The sequence below is a fragment of the Macaca nemestrina genome, chromosome 14 (genome assembly GCF_043159975.1).
Source record: "Macaca nemestrina isolate mMacNem1 chromosome 14, mMacNem.hap1, whole genome shotgun sequence".
Classification (NCBI taxonomy): Eukaryota; Metazoa; Chordata; class Mammalia; order Primates; family Cercopithecidae; genus Macaca; species Macaca nemestrina.
In genome coordinates this window covers 80,385,798-80,401,524 of record NC_092138.1, presented here as the reverse complement: position 1 = coordinate 80,401,524, position 15,727 = coordinate 80,385,798, and the positions used below count along the sequence as shown (strand labels likewise).

The window sequence follows — 15,727 nt, the reverse complement described above, 5'->3', positions numbered from 1 at the left end:
GCACCCTTCCAAGGCTGGATGTACCACTAACACAAGTGATATGGTTTGGCTGTGTCCACACCCAATCTCATCTTGAATTCCCATGTGTTGTGGGAGGGTCATGGTAGGAGGTAATTGAATCATGGGGATGGGTCTTTCCCGTGCTGTTCTTGTGACAGTGAATCAGTCTCACGAGATCTGATTGTTTTATAAAGGGGAATTTCCCTGCACAAGCTCTCTTCTCTTGTCTGTCGCCATGTGAGATGTGCCTTTTACCTTCCGCCATGATTGTGAGGCCTCCCCAGCCACGTGGAACTATAAGTCCATTAAACCTCTTTTTCCTTATAAATTAGCCAGTCTCGGGTATGTCTTTATCAGCAGCGTGAAAACGTACTAATACAAGAATTGGGAGTCAGGAGAGGCTGGGATTTACTACAACTCTTCCACCTCTATCTGTGTAAGCTTAGATAGCTCTGAATACTCATCTGTGAAGCATATAAGATTTGCCCTACACACCTCAGGACGAAGGTAGCAAAAAAAGGTTTTCATAAAGTACTGCACAAATGCAAAGATCATTTTTATTACTTCACAGAGTGGGTTCTAATTAAATGACAAAATTCCCTAAAGAACAGCATAGGTTAGATTAGCATTTCCTATTTCTGCACATATATATATATACATACTTATGCTGGTCCCTGGTGTAACCTGAGCCTTGTCCATGTGGCTCTTAGGAGTTTCACCCAAGACAATTTCTATAACATTTAGTTATTTTCACTCATGCCCAAAGAAAACTATCTTCCTCTCCAATGTGCAGACATAACAGCACCCTCCCCCAAGGTTGGTTTCTATTGAGACACAACAGCTTCTTCCCCATGGGAATGTTACTCTTTCCATTAAATTTTATGTTGGGTGTTTCTATGCACTGAATCCAGGCTTGAAAGACTCTCAAAAGCAGGTGGGCCTCCTGGCTTGTCTCAAGCTTTCTCATTGCAATGGAGTCAGTCTGCTGCTCCCTCCTGCGCTCACACTCAGGCTGCTGAGACCACCTGCACAGTGTGCTTATGGGAAAAGTGTGAGACGCTGCCGCCATCTTGGGTGGTAGCTCAGGGCAGCAGTCAAAGCAAAGGCTCCAATGGCCTGCTGTGGGCAGCGTTCAAATCCTGGCTTTGATACTATCAGCTTAATGTTAGGCCAGTTCTAGAACCTCCTCGCCTATAAAATATGAGTAACACTGTAGTGCCTACCTCATAAGCTTCTTTTTAGGATTCAGTGAGATAATACATGCTGAAAAGCATTTCAGTGTTCATTCCGAGTTTGTGTCTTTAGCTACTGACTTAACTTCTTCATGCTTTTGCCTTTCCCTTTCTCACACTAAATGTCCTGAATAAGTAACAATCAAATAACAAATAAACAAATGCCTCCTGGTAATTGGGAAGGTTATGATGTTATTTTATATTTTATTTTACCCAATTTTCAGGACTTACTCAAATGTCTTCTCTTTGGGGAATGGTGTCACAACTCTGAGACTGGTTTACATGTTCCTCCTGGGTACTCATTTTCATAGTACTCCTGAATAGTAGCTGCTTATGTGCTTTTGTGTTTCTTCCATTAGACTATAAATAACGTTAGATGAAAAACAAAAAGTATTTCACACCATGCCTTGCTGAATGAACAATATTAAATAAATGGCAATTGCTGTTATTAGTCCCTGGGATTACCATTCTCATTTATGCTGTTTCACAGGCTTTTTTTACCGTGTTCTAAATGTAAAGTTTGGGAAGTATCCCTACAGATGAAAGGAGCATGTGAGCATAGAGATCATTGTCAAAGATGGACTTGCTCTTCTTTTGGCAGAAAACAGGATAAGAGTCATCTTTTCTCATTGATTAGTTCCTGGACATAAATGGAAGACTCCATTAAAGCACTGTAGTTTCTAAGTATTTAATTCAGTTTTGTGGGGGGGATATTCCACAGATGTTCGTGTGACAAGCATCTTAGGTCTCAGGACATCTGTCCTTCAAGAAATTATGTGCAAAAGGTGAAACAAAGGTTTCAGCCTCTGGTGGCTGAAACTTGGGGACACGAACTTCTCAGTGTTGCCAATACCTTCCCAGAGGGGGCAATCTGTAAATACCTACTGAGCAAATGGATAAATGAATCCTCAAGTCATATCTCTGCTTCAGTCTAAAGCATTTAGAGAAAGTGATGCTGATCAGGGCCCTGACTTTCAGTTAGTTGAAGGAAGGGATTTAAAAAAAAAAACTGTTCAGACCAAGTATAGTGGCTAATACCTTTAATCTCAGTGCTTTAGGAGGCTGAGGTGGGAGGATCACTTGAGGCCAGGAGTTCCAGACCAGCCTGGGCAACAAGGCAAAATCCCATCTCAACAAAAAATTTTAAAATTAGCTGGGCATGGTAGCACACGCCTGTAATCCCAGCTACTGGTAAGGCTGAGATGGAAGGATGGTTTCAGGATGTAGTGAGCCATCATGGCAGCACTCCAGCCTAGGTGACAGAGTGAGACTCTGTCTAAAGAAAAAATAAAAGCCATTGATACACATTCCACTTCAGAGATGTTGCTTCTGACCCCCCACAGGACAAGACAGCAATACAGACAAAAGCTAGCTAAGGGCTCTGCTCAACATCATCCAATGGCAGCTACCTGCCAGGTGCTTCACCTCCATCCTAACTAAACCTTACAACCAGCCCCGGAGGTAGAACTCATGAGCCCATTCTACAGATGAAGGCGCTGAGACCCAGATTAAAGACTGCCCAAGGCCCCACAGACTGGAATCCCAGTCGATGCTCTGCCTCTGAGAGAGAAGCCCAAGTAGGTGAAGATGTGAGGACCTATTCTCTTCTTCCCTCACATTGCCAGAGAGACTTCAGGAGTGCTAGGTTCTGGGGGCAGGCTTGTGAGCTCCTCGGGGCCCCCTGAGAACTCCAGGAAGGTGGTGAGAGAGTCAGGTTTGCAGAATTCAGAGAGTGAGCACTAGGCCAAAGCATAGCATAAAACCATTTATCGATATGGCCATAAGTCCCCCCACCCAACTCCCTCTGTCTCTTAATTGTCTCTGTCTCCTGTCTCTCTCTCTCTCTCTCTCAGACACACACACACACACACACACACACACACACACACACACACACTCTTAGCAAATCTGTCCTGACAACATCCCTCAGTATCCTCAGGGAATTGGTTTCAGGACCCCCCCTTGGATATCAAAATCAAAGGATGCTGAAGTCCCTATAAAATAGCATGATATTTGCATATAACCTACTCACATCCTCCCACATACATTAATCATTTTCAGATTATTTATAATACCTAATACACTGTAAATGCGATGTAAACAGTTGATTTTATTTGTTCAGGGAATGATGACAAGAAAAAGTCTGTACATGTTCGGTACGGACTCAGCTATCCATTATTTTTTCCAATAGTTTCAATCCAAGGTTGACTGAAGGCGTGGATATGGAACCCATGGATAGGGACGGCAGACTGTATAGGTGCACATTTATAAGAATAATCAACAGCTTCCCCGATGGACAGGATAAACTCAATTCTTCAATAACTGAAGAGGCACGAGTGAGTATTTGTGTGTATTCTTATACACTCAAGAGAATTCCCAAAGATTTGCCTAGATCTTTCTTGAAAATCGACTTGGCTTCTGCTGGGATTACTCAACTGCACTTGGAAAAGGGTAGCCCCAGTGTTAGCAGCTACTGGCTCCATGTTTGGAAAGCAAGTCCTTTCATGGAGTTCAGCTGTTCCTCAGGCATCCAGTAAAGCTGGTTGTGCAAAGGCAGAAAATGTGACAACTGTTGGAAGCCTTCAGCAGCGGCCAGTGGGAACAGCCCCTGCATCAACAGTTAAAGCAGCCTATTATCCAGTTCACACAAAACACCCACCAGCTACATGGCACCATTAACTCAATATCACCATTCTTATCAAGTTCATGACACACTGGCCATGCTGCCTTGCCACCAACTTTAGAAACCACAAATAACTTCACAAATCATCAAAATACACATGCACAGGGCGAAAGAGAAAGAAGAAAAAACAACCTTCCTGAGTTCGGAGCACCACGTTCAAAGATTACCTAATAGGCAAACCATGGCATTTCAATATTGCCAGCAAACATCTCTCTCACTTCAGTGGTGAAGTCTCCAAGACACTTCAGATTTGAGGCGTTTGAGAAAGAGAGTCTCAGAGCCATGGAGACCACGTCAAATGCTTCTAAAAAAAGAAGGGTCTGTGTGCATTTTCCCAATGAAGAATCTGTCCAAAAAGACTTTGGAAAACACTTTAATATACTTTGCTTCTAAAACATTACACACTATTTCTCCAACAAATTTATATGTGTTTCCAGAGAACTTCCGAACGGAAAAAAAAAATGTATTTAAGTGGAAGAATGTCTGGAGATTCTTTTATTCCAATATGTTAACGGACCTTCTTTTTTAATTGTTACTATTTCATATGGTAGCAGTAATTATTCCCTCATCCTCAAAGGAAATATATAATCCAGCTGTGGTGGCTCCACTAAAAATACCACATCTGTGGATCATTGGCAACACTGTGTTAAGATTGCTCAAATCTAGGCAGTCTCAGAGAGTTCTTTTCTAAACCCAGGATGCACATGGGTACACTTTTCTGAAAGTGCCTGCGAACTTTGCCAAAACTGACTGCTCCTTTGTATGCTGAAAATAGGTTTTCAGATACTCCACACCATAAGGAGGCTCTCATGGAATATTATAACCAGGACCCAGTGGTAAGAAGTCCCCAGACCTCCAGGGAGGTGGCTTGCGCCAGTGCCCTTGTCAATATCAAACAGAGAAGGGAAAACTAACATTCCCGGTTTCTGGGAGGAGATTCTACCGCGTGGCTGGCTGAGTCGCTGACTCCTGGTTTTCCACTTAACAGAAGGACGGCTTCCTCAGAGAGGATGGCAGCCACCCTTTGGGTCACCCTTCTCTTGGTTCTCCAGGATATGAAGTCAACGTATGTCTGAGCATTCGGTGATAATATTCCTGGAGTTCTCCCCCCACCCCAAGCCTCTGTTTAGTCCTTCCCCAAAGTCCAGCAGCAAGCATCTTATTTTTAAGCCAATCTTCCACATTCAAATCCCCAGTCCAAAGCCCGCCCTTGGGGGTTTCCATCTACAGACATAGAAAAGAAAAGGCAGCCTAGCTGAGCCCTGACACGAGTTTTAGTCCCCGGAACATATGACCTGCGGCTACTGTGCTGGCATGCCGCTCGCCCCGAAACCCTCGGGGGGCCCCCTTCCACCCCAGACAATAGAGCAAGAAAATAAAATGAAAGTGGACTTACTGCTATGGCTTGCAGCCTTTCCTTGTGCAATTCCGCCTCTGCCATCCTGGAGAAGGGCACACAGGCAGGGGAAAGAGGAAAGAAAAAACACGCTGTAGTCACCCAAGGAAACTGATGGGCACCCCGGGGGGCTTTGCTAGAACCCGGGAGAACGCCGAGGGACGGCTGGGGATCCTCTCCAGGGTCGGCGGGCAGAGCTATGCGCACGGCGGGCTCGCCCGGACTCAGCCTCTGGCCCCCGCCCTCCCGGCCGCCTGGCTGCGCCCCAGCGCCGCCGCTCACTGCATCTCCGGGTCGCCGCTGCCGCCGGCCGCGCCAGCCGAGGACGTGGGACGCGGGCAGCCGCCGGGAGGGCGCGCTAGCCCGGCGCTAGTTCTCCGCCCTGACGTCTCGGTGCCTCGCTCCGCCCCTGGAGTGTGGTGGACCCAAGGCCGCGGTCCAGGGCGGCTCCGAGCGATCGCCGCCGCGGGTCTCCAAGGCTCAGACGGACGGCGCGCGAGCTAGTGGGCACCTGGGGCGCGGGCGCACGGCGAGCTGCTGGGGCGCACGGCTGGCGTGGCGCGCCCCGGTGGACACGCGCTCGCTGGGGCGGAGGCAGAGCGCAGTGGCGCCTCCACCTGGCAGATGCCGGTGGAGAGGGGCGTCTGACCGAATGTGGGACCCGAGCACGTGCCGTTACAGGGAGGCTGAGGCCACTGAGTGTTCAGGGCACCTTCTAGCTCCGGCCAGACGCCTGGGCTCCACGTGGGGACATTTACAATTTGGGAAGGGCTGCCTTGCCCACGTGGCCCACGTGCTTAAGATGACCAAGTTCTCAACATCAAGTCATCCGAGGGTAGGGTATATCTCCAGAGAGGCCACCCTCCTGGTGAGGCGATATGTGGCCTTAAAAGAAGCCGCGAGTTTTTAGTCCTGGGTGCTAGGCTAGGCTTCACAATGTATTAGCTGTGAAATCTCGGGCAATTCGCTTAACCACTCTGAACCTCAGTTTCCTCATCTGAAAAAAATGGAGGATCACGGAGGTGTCATTAGAGATGAATGAGAGACAGTATATAAAGGTGCTTTGTAAAGGGCATCACAGACATCTGCTCTTATTATCATTATCCTGTGACAGTCTGGATAGAAATCCTTCCAGGGTCTTCTGTTCACTGCATCTGACAGGAAAAGTAGGATCTACTCACTAAAATACCTCACCTATTCTTTACTAAAACAGGATACCATGTGGTACTAATGTGAGTCTTTTGTGACAGGTCCTGGACTGGATGTGAGAAGTGGATCAGGCCTGGTCCAAAAGGAGATCAATGCCAAAGACAAACAAAATGCCTCTTCACATTAAGGCAGGACCTGCTAGAATTCCCAACATTCATATGCAAACTTTTCTTCATAAAATGAAATAAATACTGAAATAACTAAAGTGGCCTCTTTAGATCCACAGGATGTAAAGGCGTGTTAAAAGATAAACACATCAGGCCTGATGTGATGGCTTACGCCGGTAATCCCAGCACTTCGGGAGGCTGAGGCGGGTGGATCACCTGAGGTGAGGAGACCAGCCTGGCCAACGTGGTGAAACCCCGTTTCTACTAAAAATACAAAAAATTAGCTGGGCGTGGTGGCGGGCACCTGTAATCCCAGCTACTCGGAAGGCTGAGGCAGGAGAATCACTTGAACCTGGGAGGCAGAGATTGCAGTGAGCTGAGATCACACCACTGTACTCCAGCCTGGGCAACAAGAGTGAAACTCTGTCTCAAAAATATATATATATGTACATCAAATTTTCCCAAATCACCTGCTTCCTGAATAAATGCTTCCATTTCAACTAAATTGCCCTTTCAGTTTTCACAGAAGTTCACCTGTCACTGATGAACAATTACTCCTCTGACCAAGGATGGAAGCACTCACCGAAATCATTTACTGATGGATTGTTTTCCCATGTTTTTCATAACAAGTGTAGGTGGAGCTGTTCGTTTCATAAATCCAGCCAGTGCCAGATTCAACATCCCACTCCAGTTTATCAGAAACCTACTTTCTGGCTAAGAACCATCCTTTTCTTCAAATGCATCCTTTTTTCTTCATTTCCAGCACAAGCCCCAACAGGACAAGTTATTTAAAGGGAGTTTGCTCACAAATAAACAAAGTTGTTATTGCTTCAGCAGAGTGATTGTAGAGAATACCAAGATGAGGAAAATGGGACCAAAGAGGTTGAACGACTCAGCTACAGTTATAGAGCTGAGATTTAAATTCAGATCACACTCACCAGAGTCCATGCTCTTAACCACTAAGCACCAGGCTTGGCCAATGATATGGAGATAGAAGCAGGCCCCAGGAATAAACAATTGAACCAGAAATGGTCCTTCTACTCCCAGCTATACAGATATTTAAAAAGTATAATTGAGCACAACAGTGTGAATGTACTTATTGTCATCAAACCATATACTTTAACGTGGTTGAAATTTTAAGTGTTTTATATTTAACTGCAATAAATTTTTAAAAGGAGTAATGGAATGGGGAGGTGGAGAAGGAAAAAGGCCTGGGCATCCTTTGGAAGTGAACAGTTGGAAAGATCTGAACTCTGAATAAAAGAATCAGGGTTGGGGACACACATCCAAGTGTCACCTACTTTGCAGTTACAGTTAAAGAAATGAGAACAGCCAGCATGAGAAAACAGAGCAAGAAGAGGAGAGAGCCCAGCAAAGAAGACTGATTAAGCATCGTCTGAGAAGTAGAAGGAAAAATCCAAAGGGATTTACACCAAAAGCCATAAAGAAGGAAAGAGGTCTTCAATAGGGCCATATGCTTCTGAAAGGTCATGGGGGATGGAGATGAAGAAGAGGTCATTGGATGGCTGTCAGGAAGCCATGAGCGACTTGTGTCCTGAAGAGGAGCTTGGAAGCACTTACAAGAGTGGAGGAATGACTGCTACCAAGTAAATGTTGAAAATAAAACAAACAAAAAGGAGGATGAGTGAGAGGTCAGAGAGAAGCATCCATGAGTACAAACTGCTTCTTTCAGCCCTTTGGATGTGAAAGATGAAGGTGGAGAACAGGAACATAGCCTATGGGAAGCAGGGTCTAGTGGAAAGGGTTTTAAGGTCAGGCAAGACTTGGACACTTGGGGGTCAAAGCAAATTAGACGACAGGGAAATGAGGCCAAAGACACAGCCAAAAGGCAGGTGAATATTAGGCAAAGTTTCTAATCAGTCAAGAGGACATTCAGATGAGCATCACATTAGCCAGTTAGCCTTGGGAAGAAGGAAGAACGAAGCAGGAAAGGAGGATGAAATGGATAAAGAAAAGAAGAAAGTTTGAGTTGAAGTCTCGGGAGAGAGGTTAAGTGAGTTTGCATCAGATGAACTGGTTTTCCCAATTGAATAAAGAGTCATTGATCAAGACTGATGGTGTGGGGTTGGGGCTTCAGAAAAATAGAAATAGTTTGTAAAGAAGCTGTAGGAAATGAGAAAGACTAAAACATGATTCCTAACCAGAAATATGCATCAGAATCTCCTGAAGACCTGCACAGAATTACATTTCTATAGGGTGAGGCGGGGGTTAGGGATGGGTTTAGAGCCTTTGTATTAATTGAATTTCCTAGGAATAGACTACAGACTCATGACCAATTGTGTGTACTTCCTAAGTGATTTTTAACTGCCCTGAGACCTACAATTTAAAAAAAAGCTTGTGTTTATTCAGTGTTGAGGATTATCAAAGCAGGTATCACAAAAAGCCAAAGAGAGGAAATTCAAAATGCTTCTGGCCAGGTAGGAAATGTAACAGACTTGTTCATATATACATTTTTCTTTTTTTCTTTTTTTTGGGCTTGCCAATTTGTGAACTCCTTCCCATCTTTGGGGAATTCCCATATTACAGCCATAGTGAGAGGCAGAGCCACATCCTGTGGTAGAAGCTGGGAGGTCTCAGACACTTATTCCCCAGATCCCCCTGAAGCCATGGTATGGCACGCAATCTGGGCTCAGTCAGGCATGTACACCTGCCAAGAAATTTGGAGACACAGCATTTTAGAGAATTTCTTCAGGCTAGGAGCTCACCTTTGGTTGTACCCATTGCCCAAGCTTCCTTCTTTGGATGTTCCATCTTTTCTGTGAGCTATCTAATACAATTTCATTTCATTCTTTTTCTGCTCCTATCAACTAGAATCTATTTCTGTTGCTTGGGACCAAGAACCCTAGGTGAGACAGGAAGGCAAATGAAATGACTGCCTGATGGTTGACCAAGGAGCAGAGGGAAAATCTTTTCTCCTCTTCCAGCACTTCTCCTTTCAACTCCCTAAATTTTAGTATTTTAAAATCTTTGAACCCATTACAAACACAGGCATTTAAAACCCAAACTATGCTATTTATTTAATAAACATATTGTATAATTATTTTATATTAGACATTAGGACACAGCCTGGTATCAAGAAAAAAAAATCATAGTCTAGTGCCACAACGATATTGGTGACTATTTGCCCTCCAAAGATTTAAAATCTGGAAGCATACATCACAATAGTGTGTAATGTATATAACAAATCACTAGTTCTTGCTGGGACATTAAATTATGTTGTATAAGCACCATCTGTACAGTTTAATGTTTTTTATGACAGACACTTCATTGTAAAGCATTATATGGAAAGGATACAGAATGCTAGATATGCAAAATAGATGTTTTGTTAATAAAAATTTCAGAATCTATTTTCGAACCTGAGTCCTTTGAGAATCACAAATGATCACAGCTGATTCCCTTGTGGGGAAAATAAGAGCTCTGTATACCAAAAGGGAAATGACTTGCCAAGGCCTGTTGTGTAAAAGTCAGTCTTGTTGAGCGAGCGTTACGAGTGTGACATTTCCCAGCAACCTGAAGCTTCCCTTGGACAAAAGTAATTTTGAAAGGAATGCCAGGATCCCCTCAAATGTTTATATTTGTGTTAGTTCTCTTTTGCCTGGGATCTTTTGAAAATAAATGGTCATTTAAAACATATGTGATAGCTGCACAGAATCAAAAGGAGAACATTGCCTGTGGTCCTCTTGGCTCCTGTGGTTGCTAGCTCTTTGGGAAAGTTGATGGGATTTCAAGTATATGCTATTTTTCTCCATGGGATCCAAATGATAGATTCATATAGGGAGTCCCCATGGAGCAAGAAGACAGAGAAAGAAGTCAGAAAACAGCATCAATGTGAAAAATAAACTAGGCTGAATGCCGCTTAAGGTACATATTGACTAAGGTCTTTACAGAGCAGATTGAAAACGAGCAATTGGAAATCTGGCTAGAAATGAATATTAGTACTTCACTGCGATGGTTTCCTTTTCTCTTGGTTAGGTTTGGCAATGTCAGTTGATCCACATGAGTCCCTAGAGGAAACTGGGTAGATAAGGAGAGTGTGTGGGAATCAATTAGAGCCAAATGGTTAGAGATCATTCTACATTTACTTTGTTGTGGTACTATGGACAAATCACATAATAGATTGGAATGACAGTTTCCTTACATTAAGATGGAAATGAAAATATGTGATGTCCAGTCTCACTGGGTTGTCATATCTGATGAGTTTAAATACTGTGTTATTCAGATGTTGGTCCAGAGTAGTAGTCCTGTTAATGACAAAAGTTTTGAAAAGTGGGATTAGGAAGTAGGAGGTAGGTATGACACAAAAAAGACAGGAACTCTGAAGACAAGTTGGAATCTCAGCTCTCTCACAGGGATGTTACATTAAATAAGGAATCTCAGCCCTCTCACAGGGATGTTGTAATAAATAAGGATAACAGATATAAAAGGCTTGTGATTGGCCATGGTAGGTGCTCTGGAAATGGTAGGTCTCGATCACTCAACCCAATCATTGCTTCATTAAAAATGCCATAGACCAAGTTAAGTGAACGACTTGATTTTCTCCACACTTTTATGTAGACTTTTTTTTAAGGGGTGAGCTATCGGTATTCTTAACATTCCTCCCATTAGTCAATACTTCTCATTTTCCATCTTTTAAACAAGAGGATTCTGCCCTATGTCATTTATTATCTAGAAATGTCTTTACTAGACTCTACTTTTAATGATTCTTAGACATCTACAGTCTTATTTTTTATACTGGGTCAATCTAACAATCATAAATAAGAAGGAATTTTAAAATTTAAGAGGAGATAGATTAAATCCTAGGAAAATATGGGAAGAACAGGTTAATTTTTGAGTATTAGGAAGAGAGTTATACGCCTACATATTGAAGGTGCTCTGTGGTAGAAACAATTCTAAGTTTGGCTATGAATTAGCTACAAACTAGAAAGTCTTTGGGAAGGCCAGGTTCTACCCCAGCCTGGTTATTTGATGCCAGTAGACACAGTCGGGTCATTGGCTTCTCAGAGAGCTTAGGAGCCAGTCTAGTTTACCTTAGCACAATGACCACGATGTGCCCCGTCAGCTTGGAATCCCTTTTTGTAGTGTGGCCATCAACACTTTCATTGTTAACCATGTTTCAATAATGTCGTGTACATTCTGCAAGTCAGCACTGCTGACAAGAGAGAAATTTCCTGCGGGGTTGGCAGTGGAGGGATGGTGGCCTGCCCACTAAATCCTGTCCACCCTGCTGTCTGGGGAATGAATAATGAAATTGGGAAAGCCTAGCTTCAGCTCCTACCACCTATGGATGCTGTGCCTGCCTGATACCTTTGGGAATGACAGAGGTCTCAACTGCCTGCCCACCCCTTGCACACCCTCCATATATTGAGTAAACGGATCCTGGACCCCTCTGAGCCTGTCTCGCTGAGAAGTAGCCAGCCAGTCTCAAAAATTGCTCATTACTAATGTGTGACCCTCCCAGCCAGGGCCTCTGGGACAAATTGCCTTTCCCCCAAAGCAGCTCATGGTAGAGTGGAATGAACATAAGACAAAGTATCAAACCTAGGTCCTAATCCTAACTCTGCCACTTACTGTGTGACTTCATACAAGTCACTTGCCTGCTCTGAACTGAGGTTCTCTATTTGTAAAATGGGAATAGGTTTTCCATCTGTAAACTGGGAACAGGGATAGCTAACTAGCCCCATTCGATTCTCATACGATTGAAGTTCATGAATGAGAAAGTGCTTTGAGAACTACAAATGCTCTGAGAGTGAAGAACTACAGTGAAATAAAATACTTCACAATTAGGGCTTAGGGACATGCTGACTGGTTGGTGGGAAGATGTTTAGAAGATTTTGCAGGCTGAGTGCAGTGACTCATGCCCACAATCTCAGCACTTTGGGAGGCTGAAATGGGAGGATAGCTTGAGGCCAGGAGTTCAAGATCAGCCTGGGCAACATAGTGAGACCCCCACCTCTACAAAAAAAAAAAATTAAATTAGCCAGGTGCAGCAGCATATGGTTGTAGTCCCACCGACTCAGGAGGCTGAGGCAGGAGGATCACTTAAGCCCAGGAGATCGAGGCTGCAGTAAATCCCGATCATGCCACTGCACTCCAACTTGGATGACCCCATATCAAAAAAAAAGATTTTGCAACATTCTTTTTTTTTTTTTTTGAGATGGAGTCTCGCTCTGTCGCCCAGGCTGGAGTGCAGTGGCGTGATCTTGGCTCACTGCAAGCTCCGCCTCCCAAGTTCATTTCATTCTCCTGCCTTGGCCTCCCAAGTAGCTGGGACTACAGGTGCCTGCCACCACACCTGGCTAATTTTTTGTCTTTTCAGTAGAGACGGGGTTTCACCATGTTAGCTAGGATGGTCTCGATCTCCTGATCTCATGACCCGCCCAGCCTCCCAAAGTGCTGGGATTACAGGCATGAGCCACTGCGCCTGGCCCAACTTTGCAACATTCTATAGCCACTGTAGACTCAGTGCACCAGGAGAAAAGGCTGTGCTAACACATGAGATAAAATATGCTTTCAAGTTTTTGGATGGATTTCTAAGATAATCAAGCCAGTAAATGAAAGTGCCAGCACCACCTGGGGCTCTCATTCACTCCTTGATGTTTCTCAGTCACTTCAGTGATTTCTCCTTCATGGGGTCTGAAGACCAACAGCCCCACATTCTGATCTACATATCTAATTAGCTTAAATACATGCAGAAAAGAGTGTAGCAGTCGGAGGATGAGATGAGAGAAACAGAGATAAGCAGAAGAGAAGGAAACAGAAAAACTTGGATCTTTTGTCAGTTGTGTTTGTGTGCCAAACCTATATTTGAATGCTGTTTGGTCTGTGTTTACTTTAATGTGTTCTTCTTTCTGCATTCATTCAGAGCTAAATTTATCCCACTAGAGAAGAAGGCATAGGGAGGTGGGGGTGGAAAAAGAGCAGACACAAAGGCGGCTGCTTGACTGGGAGCCAGGAGCCTTGTGGAGTTCCCTGGAAGAAGACGGTGGGAGCCAGTACATGGAAGGTAGCCACTCCGGAGGCTCTGTGAGGACCCTGTGCAGACTTGACAAGAGAAGATGTTTCCACAGGAGCCTCTGCGCCCTTCGCTTTTGAGAAGAGAGTGACCAGGAACAAGACTTTAGAACTTGTAAATTAGAAAAAGCAATTGCATAACTCCCATGAGCTCCCAAATCTGACCCAAACCTTCAGGAAATGAAGACTCAGCAGCTCTCTGGGCCTTCCCAAGGAAAACAGTGTCTGTCCTCATGGAAAGAAGAAGGGCAGCTGGCAGGGCCACTTCTGCTGCAAAGGTGATCTTGCTTTCTATTGGAGGGTCATGCCAGTTGTTTATCTGCTGGGGTAATGTCTCTGGGATGGGAGGGGAGGAGAGGGAGGTTGTTGCATTCCACCTTCTGGGTTGGATTAAGTATTGTGCCCCTATAACTGGAGGTAGGATCATTAATGCTCCCTGGGCTGCGACCCAGGCACCTCCTGCTGGTCCTTCATGATTTTCTTTCTTCCCAGATGGAAAGAAAGTTACCATCTTTCCTCCTCTAATTCCTTACTTCTCACTCCCCCTAAATGACCCCTTCTTACACTATCTTCTATCAGTGGACAAGTCATTGAAACTGAGATAGCTTTTCCTGTGATCAGAGATTTCCCTGTTAGAATTGAAGACCTTTCTGTAGAACAAGTAGTCAATTGCCATCTGGGACTCTGTCCATCATTATGAAACTTCCCTTCATTGATTTGGGGGAAGGGAGATTTCTAGGATTCTGGGATGGTTCTCCTTTTTTTAGGCTCAGATAAGTCACCACAGCATCTTGCCAGAGCTTTACCCTGTATTTGGCGTCTAGTACCCTCCACTCCTCCCCAGAGAACTTGACACCTTCTTCATCTGTTCGTCCCATTCCAAATTTGGTGCTTTCTCATACCATGAGCTATGCTTGGAATGCAGCTCCCCCTCCTTCTTCTAACTTTCCAAGTCCCTTCTTGTTAACTTCACAGAGTTCCAGAAATCCCACCCCCTCTGGGTATGCTTGTCAGTCCCTTTGGGAAGGATAAGTGGTTATCCCTCCTAATTCCAAACATAGCGTGACTTGCAAATTGAATGCTCAACTTGTCACTCTTTCAGTTAATTCTAAAAATTATAAAGTCACAGCCTCGAAGGAGCTCTTGTCAGATTAATTGATGTCCCATAAGCCACCATGATCATCGTTTGCATGTGATGAAGCTACTTAAGTTGGGAAGAAGCATAGATTGGACAAACCTGAACTTATCTTCCAGTTCTTACCACTTAATGACCTTGAGAAATTTACTTGACTTCTCTGAGCTTAAGCTATTCTGTCTGTAAAATGGGAAAGACAGTAGTATTCATTTCACAATATTATTTTGACAATCAAATGAGATAATGTATACAAAGCTCCTGGCATATTGCAGATGCTCAATGAATTCTATTTTCTATTTATGAGCATAATCCTATTTATCTGTTGACACCTATATCCTTCTGGATGTTGACACCTATATCCTTCTGGATGTGTTTCTACGTGCCTGTGTTCCAGTAAAAACTCCTGAGTGTCATGTTCATCCCAGCACCAGTTGTGCCCAAGTGTACCCAAGATGGCCCTTCAGACTAGACCAGCATTTGCTCATGAATGTTCCTGACTGGTTGCTAACCTGGTCATTGCCTCTTACCTGTAAAATGTGCATTCCAAGGTCTTTTGATGCTGTACAAACCTTTTTGTAACATTTTGGCTATGCCAAATTCTGCATTTATTATGAGAGGTGGAAGACAAAAGTCCAAAGTGTTCTACTGTGTGGTTTTTGCTACCATCCAGAACAGTGATTCTAAGCTTTAGGGGAGAAGAGTTCACAGAATCCTTTCAAGAATCTGGTAAAAACTATAGACTCCTGCTCAGAGCAGTGCACATGCATATAGCATTTTATGTGTAGTTTCTGGGGTTTCAGGAATTCCTTGAATTCTTCCAAGGACATTCGTAGAAGACTCATGGACTCCTGGTTAAAAAAAAAAATCTGCTCTGGGTCTTAGAATATCAGAGCAACTGAAAGGAACAAGAGAAAGTGGGTTTATCTTCAAGAC

The 15,727-nt window shown here is 44.1% G+C and overlaps 1 protein-coding gene across 11 annotated transcripts in view; it reads right to left on the bottom strand.

Moving 5' to 3' along the window:
* Nucleotides 1-15,727, bottom strand: part of LOC105481052 (PALM2 and AKAP2 fusion) — a 545,532-nt gene that overhangs the window by 386,228 nt on the left and 143,577 nt on the right. For 9 of the 11 annotated variants that reach the window (XM_071078127.1, XM_011740329.2, XM_011740318.2 and 6 more), the window contains one exon: nucleotides 5,312-5,357. In XM_071078127.1, coding sequence (XP_070934228.1) covers nucleotides 5,312-5,357 — 46 coding nt within the window. Of the gene's footprint in view, nucleotides 1-5,311; nucleotides 5,647-15,727 lie in introns of those variants that run through there. The other 2 variants (XM_071078131.1, XM_071078133.1) reach the window with 1 other exon arrangement.